Below are 17,892 nucleotides of genomic sequence, written 5' to 3'. Positions count from 1 at the left end.
AGAGGATTCGCATGGAAGTTAGCTGTCTGAGAAGAGGGCTCTAAAATAAATGTGGCGTCTACGTGGAGGCTAAGTTGGCCTCAGCGTGGCATGTAAACAAATATCGCATCAACCGGTTCAAACCAGTATGCTTCCTGCCTCCGCTGATGAAAAGGCATAGATGAAAACATGGAGGCTGATAGAAGCAGCAACTGTTAGGCAATGAAAAAAACTGAGAGTGTGAGAGAGGAACAAGGTCTCACCTCCCTGCAGTGTGTACTCAGTGACAGGCTGACTGAAGACGCCCAGGCCTGCCCCAGTGTACGCGGCCACCTGAATCTCATACTGGGTCCAGATGATGAGCTCTGTGATCAGGCAGTAGTTGATCTCAGGGCTGGTGATGTTCTTCAGCTGGTACTCTCCAGGGAGCCCCGCGAGCCGGTACCTGCATCAGGGCAATCGATGGCCAAACAGTGAGCAACAATGATTTTCTTCCAGGTCACTGCTCTGTTAGAAGTCCTCCACACAGGCTGTATAATTATTAGGCACACACTAGCTCTCTTCCAAGGAAGACGTTGTGTTAAATACACCAGCGGTGGGGGAATGCTATTAAAACAGCATAGATATTCACAACACATCCGTTGAGGAGGATAATACTGGTCAAACACTGCTAATGAAATGCATCCAAGTTCTTGCAACATAAGAGAAATTAGTGTCATTCATTTGGTTGATCTTCTCTGTTGGGTGCATATTAAATAAAAACAAGATTTTAACATTTTAGACTGGATACCCTGAGTATTGCAAACACATTATGTCTTTCTTGTGTGTCTTGCAATGCTAAACACAAACATATAATGAAACCTGTAGTCTGACTCACAATCTAATATGAGTCAACTTTTATTAATTTGGTCAAAAACAATTTCCGTAAATGACGGGAAAGTGTTAAGGCCTAGACACACCAAACTAGCTGCGACGAATGCTGACTATGGTGTCGCCTCATGCAGCCTTCATCTGGGACAAAAAGTTGCTGCGCTTGAACACACGGCAAAGACCACAGTCAACGACCAACTAACACATACGTTCTGCACCTGTGTGAGAGCAAATAACTCTCCATACTAGCACGTATGGGCAATAGTCAGTATTCTTCATTAAAAAAGGGAGCAGCCAATCAGAGGGATCTCTTTTACTGATGTGCCCAGAAGGTGATTCAACATGCGCAATCATCCAAAAAGTCGTCAAAGGTAGTCCGATTATTGCCACACCATAACAACTTTTTTTTTAAATGTACAATCTTTCAAATTGCACAAAAATAGTATTGTTCAGTCACATTTTAGTTTGAGGAACACACTATTATGACTTTTGCCTCAATAAACTGCTAATTTACTGCTTATTAATAGTTAGTAAGGTGGTTAACTTTAGGTGTTGGATGTGATTAAGGGATGTATAATATGGTCATGCAGAATAAGGCACTAATATGTGCTTTATAAGTTATAAGCAAGCTAATAAGCAACTAGTTAATAGTGAGAATTGGTCACCAAACTAAAGTGTTACCTATTGTTCTGACCACTAGTGTCATGTTTGCCAAAACCTTTACTACAGCCTGCCTAGATTTACTTTCACACAGACATGTAAAACACTCCTTTTAAATCAGTTTGCTTATAAATGTGCTGGGCTACAGCTGTACTAAAACAGTAGTCAAAGTGACAGCACTAAGGTCAACTCCATTATCTAGATGGGGTGACAAATGCAATCAAAAACTGACATTGTTGGTCCCAAAATAAGCTTGACTTTTTAATAAAAAGTGTATGCCATATGAATAAATATGTCATATTAATAAAGGAGTCATATTTCAGCACATTTCATCAGGCAAGTTCTGTTTGTGAAATAGTTTTTGCATGTCTCACCTGAGGACGTATCCTCTCAAGACTCCATTGAGCTGAGGCTCTGGGGGCGGCTGCCACTGCACCATAATGGACTGGTTGGTTCTGCCGCTGGCTACGATGTTTTTGGGCGGAGCGCTGGGCGGTTCCTCTCTCAGTATCAATCTGGGGAGAAAGCGCAAGAGTGTTGCTAGCACCACAAACTGGCATGCTCTACAGGTACACACTTAACTGCGCACCAAAGTGTTCATGCATGACTGATTCATTGCTCTATTTTCTCTCGTGCGAATCGGATTGGTCGACTCGCTCTAGGGCGCAACAGTGTGAGCCATGCAAGTGTAATCCCCTGGTCAGAAGTCCATTTCCCAACCTGATGCACTGTATCACATCCGCCCACTCCATAAAAAGCTCTTATGCGTTTTTGAGGAGAAGTCTCTCTGTGCTCTAAGCTCCCAGATGCTTTAAATTTGGAGGTCGCTGCTTACGTGGAAACTGGCTTGGATGCATTTACAGCCGTACAAGATTGTGTTCGTTGGCTCAGCACCTTCAAGCTTGAAATTTCAAGCTTTCGAATTACAAATAGACCAAACATTTTTAAAGATAAGAGCATCTCATGTTTTGTTGTGCAGTAGGCCACAGTAGTGCTGTGCGTGGAGGATTTGTCCCCAGTGTGAGTGCTTTTTAACTCAGTGGTAAATACCTGTACTCCTTTCAAGCAAGGAACACACAAAACAGAACTATTTTTGTTCAATCCTAAGAGGAGAGAACATTTTTGGAGCTTATATTTTAGTTTATTAAAGAGTCTCAATTCACATTTGCTGGCTGAGACTTTGTGAGATCTGGGCGAACATCAAAGAGCAAATGGACCTCAACACATTACTCTTCGCAAAAAAAGGAGAAGAAATACGCTGAATGTCCTGTTGATGTCGATGTACTGAAATAAAACATGCAACACACAACATTATGTATTTACTCAGTAGAGTCCTAGTATTTATGCTAGTGGCTGCCATTTGCAAAATGGAAAAATGCATCACAATATTTGTTTAAAAAGACCCAATTGGTTCAGATTCACAATGAAATAGTAAACACTTGCACTGAGGGAAATGCTAATGATTTTGTGGGCTCTGTGATCCCTGGGTAATGTCAAATATGTCATAATGGCTGGTCTCTACAGTCTAGTTTGCTATCACACATAAATTATATTTTGTGAGCAATGCTCGATTCATTCCACCTACAGAATGTGCATTTTCTTAATTAACGAAGTTTAAAAATGAATCAGTGTTGAATACTTAATAATACCCATATATTCATCTGCCCTTTGCGTTTCATGCTAATGGACAGTTAAATCTGCATTAAAGTTTAATAGGATCATTGGGTCCTTTCAGATTTATTGTTAGAGTCTTCTTAAACCTCTGACCACACTTTGTTATTTCTTCCCAGAAGTCTATTTCATAATTAATGCCCTCTATAACCAATATCATGGAACTTTTCTCAGACGTTGCTCTGTAAATCTGCCTAATGATGGCCGTAAGGAAAGACTTCTCACTCCTCGCTGAAACAGAGCTTTTTTTGGTATAGCCATGCAGTATTTACACATTTGTTTAACACACTTGCACTGTGCCACCAGCTATTAAACATCTGCCTCTGAACATAAACAACAAAAGGAAAGTGCCTGGCACTTTCTACAGTTCACTTTGGTGTCCTATGACCTTTTTAAAACATTAGAGGCATTGTTTTGTGTGTGTGTGTGTGTGTTCTGAATATATAAACTAGACGAGTCATTAACTAACATAAAATGAACCCAGCATCAACGGAATAATCATGCATTTTGCCAAGCTCTCCTTTTGACAATAAAACAGCGGCAGATAAATAAGCGTTGGTGTGGGAAGGTGATGGCTCATTATGTGAGAGCTGCACTTGTGTGCTTCTATGAGCTTGTCAGCTCTACTCTCTCTGCTTAATAAGCCCAAATGGACAGATGTCTGTCACAGCAAGGAGACATGCATGCAAGAGAAGACTGATGGGGCCCTTCAAGAACCACTTTCTGTTTTAACAGTCCCTGTGGAAGCAGCATAGCTCTAAAGAGTGTATTTTTGAACCGTCTTAGTCAATAGCCCTGCATATAAGTCACAATTCCTACAATTTTGTTTTCTATCTTACCTTATATCGCATCTGAAAATGTTTTTTTTTTTTTTGGTTTATGACTTCATGAGGAAAAGACATGCAAATGAGATGTGAAGCACAAACAACCAAAGCTGAGTTAATACAGGTACATAATTGAAACATCTGTGAGCAATGAGCATTCCATTTGAAACATCACGTTTGCAGCGAGTTTAAATTTGAAAGTATAATTGGAAGCAATAGTATGCAGACAAAATCACATTCTCTCCTCGAAAAATATAATTCTAAAATGTTAAAAATGAAAGATTAAAAAAAAAAAAAAAAAAAAAATCAGCATTGGCAAGTATATGAATTGTTGTCACTGGCCAGTAAAATGTTTATGAATTCTTACAATAAATGAATGTGAACAAAAGTGAACAACGCTCGGGACAGTTGACAGGTCAGTGCTGCATCATCACGAAAGTTTAAGCATTGACAATTTAAAGGGTTAGTTCACCCAAAAATGAAAATTCTGTCAGTAATTACTCACCCTCATGTTGTTCCAACCATGTAAGTCTTTCGTTCATCTTCGGAACACAAATTAAGATATTTTTGATGAAATCTGACAGAATTTTGACTCCTCCATAGGCTTCCAGTGTGACCGAAACTCACCGGCCCAGAATAGTTATTAAAACATCGTTAAAATAGTCCAAGTAACTACAGTGGCACTACATTAAGTTTATCATGCGACGACAATACTTTTTGTGCGGAAAAACAACAAAAATAACGACTTTATCCAACTATTAGTGTTCCTCAATGTGGGCCTCTGACGAGAGTTCACGGGAGCGCCAGGACGCATGCGCCAGGACGCATGAGTAATTACTGACAGAATTTTTATTTTTGGGTGGACTAACCCTTTAAATATTCAAGTGCAAGAAAATGCAAAAGGAAGCTAATTTCGTTACTCGCTGCACAGCGACAGCGTGGAAATTCTAAACTGAGCACTCGTTCACGTCTTCTTGCACTTTAGAAGAAAAATTCCCTTTAAAATTATGTCAAAAAATAGCAAGCATCATAGTAAACATAGGGCCCTATCTTGCACCCAGCGCAATTGACTTTGTACACCGACGCATGTATCATTCCTATTTTGCACCCGTGCAAAGCGCGCTTTTCCCTCCACAGAAGCCCGTCGCTAAACTAGGGAATGAACTTGCGCTCCCTGGGCGGTTCAGCGCAAAAAAGGAGGCGTGTTCCAGCGCAAACGTTCCTTCATGCTATTTTGCAGGTTTAGAAAACAATTGCGCCACTAACCAGGAAAAAATAGTTTAAAGTCAGTGGCGCGTTGCGCATGTTATTCATATGCTATTTTAAGGGCGCATGCTTGGCCATAATCAATGTAGCGTGTGCACAACGCGCATACACTTTGATTCTCTCAGATTCTCTCATCTACACAGAAGCAGCAGTTTTCATTTTTGCAAATCATACATTATTACGATAGATAGATACAGTAGATAGATAGATAGATAGACAATTTATTATAAAAGCATACATCTAGCTTACACATTTACCCAAATTATCATACGCCTTTTTAACCGAAGTTAATTTGGGTGGGTTTCTCCATCCCCAACGTCCCTGACGAGAGCGTTGCTCTCCTCGGCTGTGAACCGCTCCTGGCGCGCGCCTGGGGCCGGTTTCACAAAGCTATTTTAGACGGTCTATAGTGTTAGACAAGTCTAAAATTAGCTCATAGACTAGTCTATTGCAAGTTAGACTGTTTCACAAAAATAAAGACTGACTTAATTTAGACCAAAAAAATTAGACACCTTACCCCCAGGCTAACTTAGGTCTAAGACTCTATGTTACCTTGGCAACCAGCAGTAACAATCAGTTACATTACAAACTGCCAAAAGAAAAGGGAAAATGGCTCATAATTTAAACATTTCTTCTTTTTTCTTCCTCTACATTCCCAAGTAAAATGTCCTTGTAACTCTTAGGGCCGTTACATAGTCAACGCGAGCAACGATCGACGCGCTCCCTTTCATAGTCTAAACAGTGGACGCAACAGGGGGTAGTAGAGTCACAGTGGAGTCATAGCTCCGAACGCCCGTCTATTTCGCTTCAAACGCTCGCTTTCTACGCGCGTCCTATTCGCCTTGGACGCGCGAATGGATTCAAAATGTTCAAGCGTCGAGCTAGACGCGATAGACAAGAATTTGACGCTCGCGTTTGGTGTGAATGCTGCATAATAACAGTCTGCGATGTCAAGATTGTAATGCTTGAATGTGTGTGTGTGTGTGTGTCAGAGAGAGAGAGAGGCACGGGCGCGATCGAACAGTGGAAACATAAAAACATACTCCGTCATTTATACTCCTCAAACAAACACACATTTCCCACTGGGGTAAACTGCACTGAGTGGTTGAATGCACTTACTCGATCCGCCATGTTTTTTGTTTTGAAAAGTGTCTTATTTTACCCAGAATGCATTGCAGTGTAGTCCTACTTAAGATTGTCAGAGTCTTAAGTGCTTTGTGCAACGTTCTGATTTAGATGTCTATCTGAAGTCTGACTATGTACTATATCTAAGCCATAGTCAAAGTCTATCTTTGTGAAACCGGCCCCTGGCAAATCCGCCATTATAATAGGAATCCGCTTTAGAAAAAGCGCGTCTGCTCTTAAAGGGAATGTGAGATGACGATCTGATTGGTTTATTTCACGTTACGCCCAAACCACACCTATGAATAATGAAGCTACTTCAGACCAACCCATTTTAGATTTGCGCCTGGCGCAAGAGTCATTTAAAAATAAGTCAAGAGTCAAAATATCCCGCCAGGGCCCATAGTCAGTTATGTCTTAAGGGAACGTAAACAGTTGAGAAAGTAAACGCATATGTACAGGATCAGTATATCAGATCCGTGTATTCGCTCTTAAAGTGACAGCAGCCTAATATTCCTGCTGCTGTGTTTTTACTGTTAATCAAACAACTAAGGATAAAGATAAAATCACTCACTTCTCTTGAGTGAATGACTCTTGTAACTTTAATAAGAATTAATTAATAAGGATGTTTAATTTATACAGTGAAGACTATGCAGTGTTCTTTGCTGGGCAACTATTGATCACATACAAAATAAAAGTTGGTGTTTACATAATATATATATGTGTTTACAGTGTATAATTATTTTGTATTTATAAATACACATATAATTTAAGAAATATTTGCATGTATGTACTGTATGTATATGTGTGTGTGTGTGCATATATTTTATAAATAAATAACACTTATTTTTTTTTTAAATATATACATGCATGTGTGTGTATTTATATATACAAAATAATTATACACAGTACACACACATACATTATGTAAACACAAACTTTTATTTTGGATGCGATTAATCGTGATTAATCATTGCCCAGCACTAATACATTTTAAACAGATTTGAACAAGTTCAATATTATTATACTTTTTTGTAATTAAAACAGCTGCCAGTATTTTTTTTTTTTGCTGTAAATTCAACAGTATTTTTTGCAGGCATTCATTCAAAAGCTAAAAAAAAAATAAACAAAACCCACAACGAGAAGTCGTGATTTAACCTACTCATGATGATATGATAGCAAAATGGCAGGTATGAATTGCTTTTAGCTGCCTGTACTTGAATATCATTTCCCAAATAAAGCCCTTAAATGTGTAATGTGAGCATGTCTGATACAGTTAAGCATTAATTGAGGTTAAACAAGAGTTAAGAACCAACGGTAGGTCTTTAAAGTTTAATGCATTCCCCTCGTCAGATTGTGCTTCACATTAACCTAGATGACATGAATATTTTTTAAAGACAAACTAACAAATATTACATTTATAGAGTGGGCTCAAAAGTCAGAAAGTTCGATTTCAATATTCACTTTGCCTGGGAAGACACTTTTTTTTGGAAGAGCAGGTGCTGAGAAAAGCCAGAAATCATTGGTGGGAGAGAATAGATGTGAAGTCTGCAGAGAGATGATATTACCGCTCTACTGTACGTACTTGACTGCCTCACACTGATTGCACGGTTTCCTTTAAATCGGTTGCTCATTAACAGCTCTTTGCATTTACTAGAACGCTTTCATTATTCACACAGGCATAAAAGGAACGTCTTTTTCCGCTGCAAAGGCAGATGCATAGTTACCTTGATAGTTCCACTGAAACTGAAAAGTCTTTTCAACTGTTGTTGCTCTCAGCCACCTGTTTACTGTAGCTTTCAGCTAATTCAACATGAAGGAAGAGGTTTAAGCTGCTATATACCTATCTCTAAAAAACTTCCCCAACACTCAGCTTAATAAAAGTGAAACGTTGTTGCTGAGGGTGAGAGATCACACAACCTTCTTTTCACCTGGAACAGAAACTGCATGTTTGCCACGTTTGGAGCAGATAAAACTCAAGAGGAGCCGTTGGGAATGAGGCGTCTGCCGCCCACAGCTGCAGGCCAGAGAAAGCCAGCTGATTATAGCGAGAGGTGAGAGAAGAGGCCTGCCACTCACAACCTGAGAGAGAAAACCTACGGTGTTGTGCTTTCAGCTACAGCAGGACTTACTGAGAACTGTGGGTGGAGGATCAGTGGCAGAAAACACACTTAAACAATGACAGTCCTGATGGTCGGCAGCAGACATAATAAGCCTGTTATTGACCAAGCATGAGTGTAAAAAACAAAACAATGATGGGCGGAAAACATGCAACTTTTGACAACCATGGCCTCCTACCTGTTGGTTTCGGTGCTGTACTGTCCTTTGCCCACCTGATTGACCGCGCAGACCCTGAACTGGTACGAGCGGGCCGGAGTGAGTCCCTTCACCATGGCCCGTGTCACGGTGGGGTCCACATCAGGCAAATACACTCTCCAGGGAGAATCTGGTATACAACGAGGACCAGAACATTTCTAACTATTTAAACAAACTTTACAAGGGACAGCATTTATATATTTATATTTGTTATAAAATTGTTGTATTAATATGCACTATTGTTCAAAAGGTTTTAATGTATATGTTTTTCAGACATTAGTTATGTCTGCATATGCAGTTTCCATGATAATAACCCCTTTAACTAAATATCTGTTAAGCGTAATAATTTCTGTAAATGTTATTAATGAAAGTAATTATACAGTGTTACCAAACATTGTTTTCTGTCTTCTAAAGACGCATAGTGGCATATATAAAATTGCACAATTTGCATGTGTGCATAATAAAGCATAATCACATGATACTTGTCAAGATATTTTTACACAAATTAGTCATCCACTCATAATTACATAATATGCTTAAGTCTGGACAGGCCATTAATACTTAATTACACTTAATGACCAGTCATGCAGCTTCAGAAATTATACAACCGACTCCAAACCAAATGTGCAATGAGATGAGGTTTAGATCAAAAGATTTTAAACCTTTTTATGAATAAACATCTCATGATTCTAAGCAAAAGTACTACTCATTTCTTTATGTGTCAGACCTTCTTCATGAGGAAGATAATTACCAATTGTTTTTCATTTCATGGTCTCTGAAGGAAAAAAAAAATGTAGTCGACAAGAGAGAAGGTTTTTCTTCCTTTTTTTCTGAAAGGTGTTTCTAATGGGACTTCCCAGCCCTATTACACCCAGCACCAGTAATCTTCACCTCCACTCCGGGAACATTCCTCACTGTCCTCTTCCAGCCCTGGAAGATCAATCTACTTGGGTGAGTTTTTTTCCAGGTTCTGTTATACCGCAATCTTTTACACCACTGGGTGACACTAACTGACATCAACACGTACATGTAACACATGCTGTGGAGACAGAGAGCAGCCGCACGCACGCTCTGGACATGCTGACTATTCAGATGCATTATGGGTGGATGTGAATGAGGCACTGAGCTCAGTAGATCTTTTAACTCCGCCTGCTCGACTCAATCACTGGGTGGGATTCACTTTTAAATTTTGCCACGCAGCAAATCGTTATACAGAGGCCCCAATAAGTATTAGGGCACCTTATTCACACTTAAAAGTATATGATTTCTATTTCTCTCTACTGAGACACTTTGGCTCAAATAACCTTTGATCAAGTGATTTCAAAGGGATTTTTACTGGATGTAAGAAGTCAGGCTGAGTTCATAAAAGTATAGGGTCTGAAAGTAAAAATCCCTTTCAGTTTCTCGACAGTGGAATTGATTTGAATGATAAATTATAAACCTCTGAAGGCAGACCTACTGTGAGCTATGAGGTTGGTAATCGATGGTATATGCTTTTGGTGAAGACATCAGCCTGCATTATTTCAACTTAATAAAAACTAGCATGAAGCACTGCAAATGATGTATACAGGTTTTGTTTGAAGACCATCTTGTCCCTTAGTCTTTTTTGTAAAAAAAAATTCACATCAGAGCTGCTTGGTTTGGTTCGAAACTTAAAACTATTTAATGAATAGTTTTTTTTTTAAATCCCTATGGGAAAAACACTTTAAAAAAAGTGGGCGGACACACTGCTAAGATGCCATTCCCAATTCAGCCTCAGTTCCCCTCAAGTTGACATAGGTACTCTAGCAGAATGTAGTTCATCAAATGTGAACCACTAACATCTGACAATCAGAAAAATGGGTAAAAAATGTCAAATCCAACAAACTTCTTTTGTAAAAAAAACAAACAAACAAATCTTTCTTTGCAATAAATGGCAATTGGTTTGATATACAGTACATTTCTAATGAAACTTTATTTGACCCAGACTAGGTACAGTGATGGATGAAGGGGGTAAACCAGTGTTTGTGAGTGTGTCTGCATGTGTCTTACTGTTCTCTGAGAGCTCAACCACATAATGCACTAGGGGGCTGTTTCCATCAAAGGGTCTCATCCAGGACAGGTCCACGCTGCGGCTGTCATTGGCGTTCAAGGTAGCCTGCAGGTTTCGAGGTGAGTGTGGCAGCTCTCTATGAAGACAGAGAACAGCAAATACTCAAAATAAGGGCTGTTTCACAATTTTCACACAAGTGCTGCATAAACAAAGCTAGAATTAGCACATAGCTACAGCTCTATATGGAAAGTGAAGTGATTTCTAGGTTACTTCATTGAGTATTTTTTTAGGAACTGCCATAAATGATCAAATCTGAATGCTGCAACACTTTCCAATTTATGAAAAGCAGATGAAAATCAAACGGAGTATTACACGAACGCTACCAGGCGTTCATTGTGGTTTGGGTCTGTTAATGATTTTATCTTTGGGACTGCCCTTCCCAGTAGGCCCCCTTGGCCCATTTTCAGATCTTCTCATATTCCTACTGCTGCCTCCTCCATGTTCAAAAAGATTGTGATTCCAAATTCAGCTTGAATCTCACAGCCAGTCGGAGGCAGGCGTTCATTTGCATTCGTCTTGATTTTCTTCTTCACACTAGCTTTTTTTTATTTTTATTGATTACTTTATTAATCATTTCATAGGCATCCTGCAGAGACCAGGCACCGAGCACCAACGGTTGCGCTTGGAAAGTTTGTTTTCTCTTCTAAATTAAACCCATGGAGAGAAACAGCCATGCTTAAGATTTCATCACTTTTTGCGTTTCTTTCTAAGAAGGAAGACTGTGACGTTTCCACAGATGTAAAAGAACTGCTAATCCTTTACATGATAGTAACACGATGATGTTAACTGGTAAATTGCAAAATGTTCAATAAAATAACACTAAAAAAGAGAAATTCTTGAGTCTGTTTTGGGTGGACTATCTCTTTAATATCTCTGTAATTTTGCTTTGCAAGTAAATTTATGTATACAGTACTACGGGGCTGCTGAATGCTTGAATCTGACTGGTTGACAAACATTCTAAGGGGTTCACTTTCAGGGAAACACACGGCTAAATAAATAGATCCAGGCAGGTCTTAACCACATTACAGTTCCATATCACTTCGCCAAATGATTTCAGTTATTTCAAAGGTATTTACAGCCGACAACAGCAAAAGAACCAAAACCCACAATGACACTAACCAAGCAAATAAATATAGTAAACAATAGGGAAAAAAAACAACAAATTATTTCCATGTTTTATGCCACAAAATTACATTTTATTATGCACGGAAAGCACATACTCTCTTTCTCTCCCACTAAAATGCATAAACATTCAGTACAAACACACAAAGTCATACTAGGGATGTCAACGATTAATCGACGATCGATTAATTGTCGATAATACATTTAATCGATAAAACTTATCGATCATCGATTAAGCAGGTCTTCATGCGCGTGTGCGCTGCTCAACCGCGAAACATGTAAAGCGAGCGCGCCGGAGTTATGTTTGGGACCATTTTACACCTTCATCATGACTATAAGTTTGCGTGTGCATTCGCAGCCTTTTGTTTTGTGCAAATGTAAGTTGTAATACTTTTTATTTTGTGTAGGCCTATCTATATCTGATTTATCTCATATTGGATGCATTTGGTTAAGAATTAACTCTGTAGTAAAGCGTCAGCTTCAGCGCGCGCAGCTCAAACGGCAGTGCACGACTAATAATGACTATTGGGACTGTAATATTACATAACATTATAAAGAGAACAATATTGTAATAAAACATTGTGAATTATTTGGGTTTAGTTGCCGTGTCGCGTTGCTCCAGGAAGCGCGCGTCCACAACATGAGTAGTTCTGAATGAATAGCACGTAACGTTAACTTAGTTCAAGTTCACTTGTGCATGAATTTGCGTCATTTTGTGCAGATATAATTTGTAATATTATGTTTATTTTTAATATATCTGATTAATCTCATATAGGATGCGTTTCTTTTAGATAAATAACGTGCTAGCAAAGTGCTCCAGTTGAAACGGTAGCAGATTCATTCAGCGCGTGCAGTTGTTCCAGGAAGAGCGCGTCACACATTCTAAGCGCATATGAGGCGGCGTTGGTGACACGTTGTATTAGTAGGTATATTTGATTATTAAATAATTAATTTAATTATCAATCACATCGAAACATTTTACAATCCTATTAGCCCTTTATTTATATTTAAAACCATTCTCATTGATTTGGTGAGGATTATAGCGTTCTGAGCAGCATTTGCACACCCTGTCATGCTGTTGGCCATAGCCACTGCAGTAGACGCATATCGCAGTATTACGGCTAACGATTAATCGATTAATTGATCGTTAATTTAAATGACGATCGATCATAGGAATTTGTGAAAATTGACATCCCTAAGTCATACAGAAACATATTGTCAGCGCTGCTCTGACGATTTTATCAGTAAAATAGCTTAGAAACTTAAAAGCTACGTGACATTTCTCACTAGTGAGATAATAATGACACTGTTCTTGAAGCAGATAAACTTAAGGTTTCGCTATTAGTAGAGACGCTGTTGCCGAACACTGTTGAGAGACACTCAGACGCAGGTAATTCACTTACGCTTAATCTCTCTCTCTTTCTGTGTAAGAAATTAGTCCTACACACAAGAGTGTTTTAAGGACAAAAACCTGACAAATGTCTTGAAATACAAACATCTGAATAATGTCTTATAGTCAGGTCCGAATCTTCAAGATTGTGTAACCCTGTAGGCATTTTTGAGGAAAAGTTGTTATACCACATTTTTAGAAAGTTCAATGTCTCCTGAATAAGGATCCACCGTATAACATTGAAATAAGGGTCCCATTTTCTTGTAATTGTCATTGAAACAATAGGTGCATTATTCACAGCCAAAACACTACAGGTGGATAGGGTAAAAATTTTAAGTTATAGATATCACCATAAAACCTTTCCAGTTTTTCACTTACATAGAGACAGACATTTTTTGTATTACAAGTTTTCTGAAATGTCATGTTTACATATGCAAATGAGGCATACCAGTATATATATATATATATATATATATATATATATATATATATACAGTATATATATATAAAATTCAAGGGGCAGGCATACCAGTGCGCGGTTCTCCCTTTCGGGCTAGCCCTGTCTCTTCGCGTCTTCACAAAGGTTGTCGAGGTAGCCCTTGTTCCTCTCGACGACTGGCTGATCCTAGCTCACTCTCGAGACAAGGTTTGCGAACACAGGAACCTAGTGCTGCGGCACCTAGCTTGTCTGGGCCTTCGGGTCAACTGGGAGAAGAGCAAACTCTGCTCCGTGCAGAGGATCTCTTTTCTCGGTATGGAAATCAACTTGGTCGCCATGTGCGTGCAGCTTATGAGTGTGCGCGCGCAGTCACTGCTAATTTGCCTTCGTCAGTTCGAGGGCAAGAGTGCGGTTCCACTGAAACTATTTCAGAGGCTCCTGGGGCATATGGCATCCGCAGCCGCAGTAACGTCGCTCGGCTTGCTTCATATGAGACCGCTTCAGCTTTGGCTTCGCAATCAAGTCCCGAGGTGGGCATGGCAACACGGCACGCTCCGAGTCCCAGTAACTGCCGTCAGACCTTCACCCCGTGGACGAACCTCAGTTTTCTATGGGCTGGAGTGCCCATAGAACGAGTTTCCTGACATCTTGTTGTATCAACAGATGCCTCCATAATGGGCTAGGGCGCCATGTGCAATGGACATGCTGCCGCAGGCTCCTGGACAGGACCCCAGCGCCTTTGGCATGTCAATTGCCTCGAGTTGCTGGCTGTACGTCTCACCCTGCACCGCTTCTGTGCGTTGCTCAGGGGTCAGCACGTATTAGTCCTATCAGACAATACCGCCACAGTAGTGTACATCAACCGACAAGGTGGTCTGCGCTCCCGCCGTATGTCGCAACTCGCTCGCCACCTCCTCATATTGAGTCAGAAGCATCTGAGGTCGCTTCGAGCCATTTATATCCCGGGAGACCTGAACCGTGCAGCTGATATGTCTCGGTTTCGGCCTCTCGCTGGAGAATGGGGACTCCATCCCCAGTCGGTTCATCTGATTTGGGATCAGTTCGAGGACGCACAGGTCGATCTGTTTGCCTCCCACGACTCTTGCTACTGCGACCTGTTTTATTCTCTGACCGAGGGCACGCTCGGCACGGATGCACTGGCGCACAGCTGGCCGCGGGGCCTCTGCAAGTATGCGTTTTCCCCCAGTGAGCCTTCTTACGTAGACTTTGCGCAATATCAGGGAGGACGAGGAGCAGGTAATTTTGGTTGCCCCGTATTGGCTCAACCGCACCTGGTTCCAAGAACTAGTACTCTTCGCGACAGCACCTCCCTGGCCAATTCCTCTGAGAAAGAACCTGCTTTCTCAGGGACGGGGCACCTTATGACACCCTCGTCCCGATCTTTGAAACCCCCATGTGTGGCTCCTGGACGGGACGAGGCAGGTTTGAGTACCCTACCACCAGCGGTGGTGGCTACCATCACTTCCGCTAGACTAGAGCATCGTCCACGAGACATGCCTATGCGTTGAAGTGGAACCTATTTGTCAACTGGTGTTCTTCTAAACTTAAAGAACCCACGAAAGGCCCGATCAGTGTCGTGCTTTCCTTCTTGCAAGAAGGGTTGGAGCGAAGGTTGTCTCCCTCCACCCTGAAAGTGTATGGTGCCGCCATTGCCACACATCATGATGCAGTTGATGGTAAGTGCATTGGAAAGCACGACCTGATCATCAGTTTCCTGAGAGAAGCGAGGAGACTGAATCCTCCTCGCCCTCCTCTCGTTCCCTCTTGGGACCTCTCTGTGGTTTTAACTGCTCTGCAGAGTGCTCCCTTTGAGCCTTTGCAATCAGTGGAGCTTAAGTTCCTGTCAATGAAGACAGTGCTCCTGGTTGCATTGGCCTCCATCAAGAGGGTAGGGGACCTGCAGGCATTTTCGGGTGACAAAGCGTGCCTGGAATTTGGACCGGCTAACTCTTACGTGATCCTGAGACCCCGGCCTGGATATGTGCCCAAGGTTCCCACCACACCCTTTCGAGACCAGGTAGTGAACCTGCAAGCGCTGCCCTTGGAGGACGCAGACCCAGCCTTGGCACTGCTCTGTCCAGTACGCACCCTCCATACTTACGTAGACAGGATGCATTGTTTCAGGACTTCAGACCAGCTCTTTGTCTGTCATGGTGGGAAGCTGAAGGGAAAGGCTCTCTCCAAGTAAAGGTTGTCTCACTGGATAGTGGACGCCATTGCTTTGGCTTACCAGCAGCAAGGTCGACCATGCCCCCTTGATGTGACGGCCCACTCCACCCGGAGTGTGGCATCCTCTTGGGCTCTAGCGCATGGCGCCTCGCTAACAGACATATGTAGATCTGCAGGCTGGGCGACACCTAACACGGCCTCTGGGCAACCCCCACGTGTTTAGTCCACTGTAAGCCTCTCTGAGCATGTGTCTTTCCCTCGGCAAGCTACCTTGCCACCCCTGGGTTTGAAATATTCCACTTGCGGCTGGACACCCCAGTGATTCTCAATATGCAGCCCCCTGGGGTCATGTGTATTCCAAGTCCCCCCCTTCGGGCTGGGCATAATTGCATATTTCCACTGATATATGCTTCCCAGTGTACCTTGGCATAATTCCAGCAGCCATTAAAAACTATCCCTTTCATGTTAATGTTGTTTTTTCATTGTTTACATGTTTAAATATTCTGAGAATGCATAGTTTTAGTTCTAATGTTTAATGTTTAAACTGCAATAAATGCATTAAAACTTTTTTTTTTTGGCAGCCATTTTGTTTTTATTGTTTATGCCAAAACAGTGACGTTTACAACTTGTTATATGGCAGAAATGGATTCAGCACCTAAAAATCATATAGAAACAACACTTGAAGTACTTTTCCTCAAAAATGCCTACTGCATCTTATCCAGGGCTATGTATCTATTTTGGGACCTGACTATTAAGGTGTGTAACCGTAGTAGAAGTGGAATAATCGACTCCGGTCTGTTGAATTATTAGAAAATAATGCACACCCGATTATTTTCTAATAATTCAATGGTCCTTTGTCAATTATTCCTAACTTAAGGATGTTTAGATATTATCCATTACAGATAGTATTAGAACTCAAGCTGAACACTGTACATAGAGAGTTAATATCAAGCATCGCGTTAGTTCAGGCAGGCCACGTCAGCCAAGCTCGCATCAGCTGATAGCCAGCTGTTCCTGACGTGTTCCAATCCAGTGTCGACATCTATCACACCGGCACATATAAACTCCCATTCCTTCAGCATTTCCTCCATAGCATCGCTGCTTGCATTTAAACTCCCTCCTCCAACCCCAACTCCACCCAACCGAACCTTTAATCATTCTGACTATTTGGTTTTTCCCGTACAGTTCCATACATTGCAAGCTTTTCTATCATGTATTTGTATTTTCACAACTTATGCAATTGAATTGTAGATTAGAGAATTGTAATTATGTATGCATATACTGGTTCTGTTCTGTACCCCAGGGGGGTTTGACTTGCTGCTCTCCCCACTCTGTCCAGGCAGGCCTGACAGGCGTGGGAGTTTTGCCCAGAACAGAACCATACCGCCAACACTAACTGTATGCTATAATTGTAATAAATTTATATACTTGGCGAAGTGGTCCTGACTGAAATAATCAGACTGACTGGCAACAGACTGGCAACAAAATAAAACCGACCTTGGTATTAGTATTAAAGTTTTTGTTCAAATTTATGGATCATCAGTGTTTATTTGTAATGGCGTGGGCTGTGATCGCTGAAGGTGGAAAAAGACAACGGATGGGTGACTTCAGCCACTGGGGAAAGTCCTCCTGACAACAAGCCTGATTCCACACAACCATCTGATACCACCACGGCATCTTCTTCAGTTTAATGAGGAGCCAGAAAACCCACAAAAAGATAATGAGTCTTAGTTCCACACAACATTAGCCTCATGAAATCAGCATAAAGTACACACACCCGCTGGTTACTGCAGTCTTCCAGCGGTTTATTTCTGGAGAGCTTCTGAGGGGATTTTATTCCCTCATCATATTGTGGTACAGAGTCATAAGCAAAGGCTTTAGGTGTTAAAATGTTTACGCTGCCAAGATTTAGCTTTTATTTTTGGGTTTAAGGATTCGACTGGCAGAAACG

General features: G+C 41.1%; 1 protein-coding gene across 1 annotated transcript in view; it reads right to left on the bottom strand.

Moving 5' to 3' along the window:
• sdk1a (sidekick cell adhesion molecule 1a) overlaps positions 1-17,892 on the bottom strand; it is a 369,950-nt gene that overhangs the window by 76,258 nt on the left and 275,800 nt on the right. The window contains exons 14-17 of the mRNA XM_081363124.1: positions 10,740-10,876; positions 8,691-8,838; positions 1,884-2,024; positions 243-424 (exon numbers count right to left, since the gene is read on the bottom strand). Coding sequence (XP_081219250.1) covers positions 243-424; positions 1,884-2,024; positions 8,691-8,838; positions 10,740-10,876 — 608 coding nt within the window. The remainder of the gene's footprint in view (positions 1-242; positions 425-1,883; positions 2,025-8,690; positions 8,839-10,739; positions 10,877-17,892) is intronic.

The sequence above is a fragment of the Scardinius erythrophthalmus genome (genome assembly GCF_964197995.2).
Source record: "Scardinius erythrophthalmus genome assembly, chromosome: 1".
Taxonomy (NCBI): Eukaryota; Metazoa; Chordata; class Actinopteri; order Cypriniformes; family Leuciscidae; genus Scardinius; species Scardinius erythrophthalmus.
Note: the sequence above shows the minus strand (reverse complement) of the source record. Positions and strands in the feature narration are given on the sequence as shown.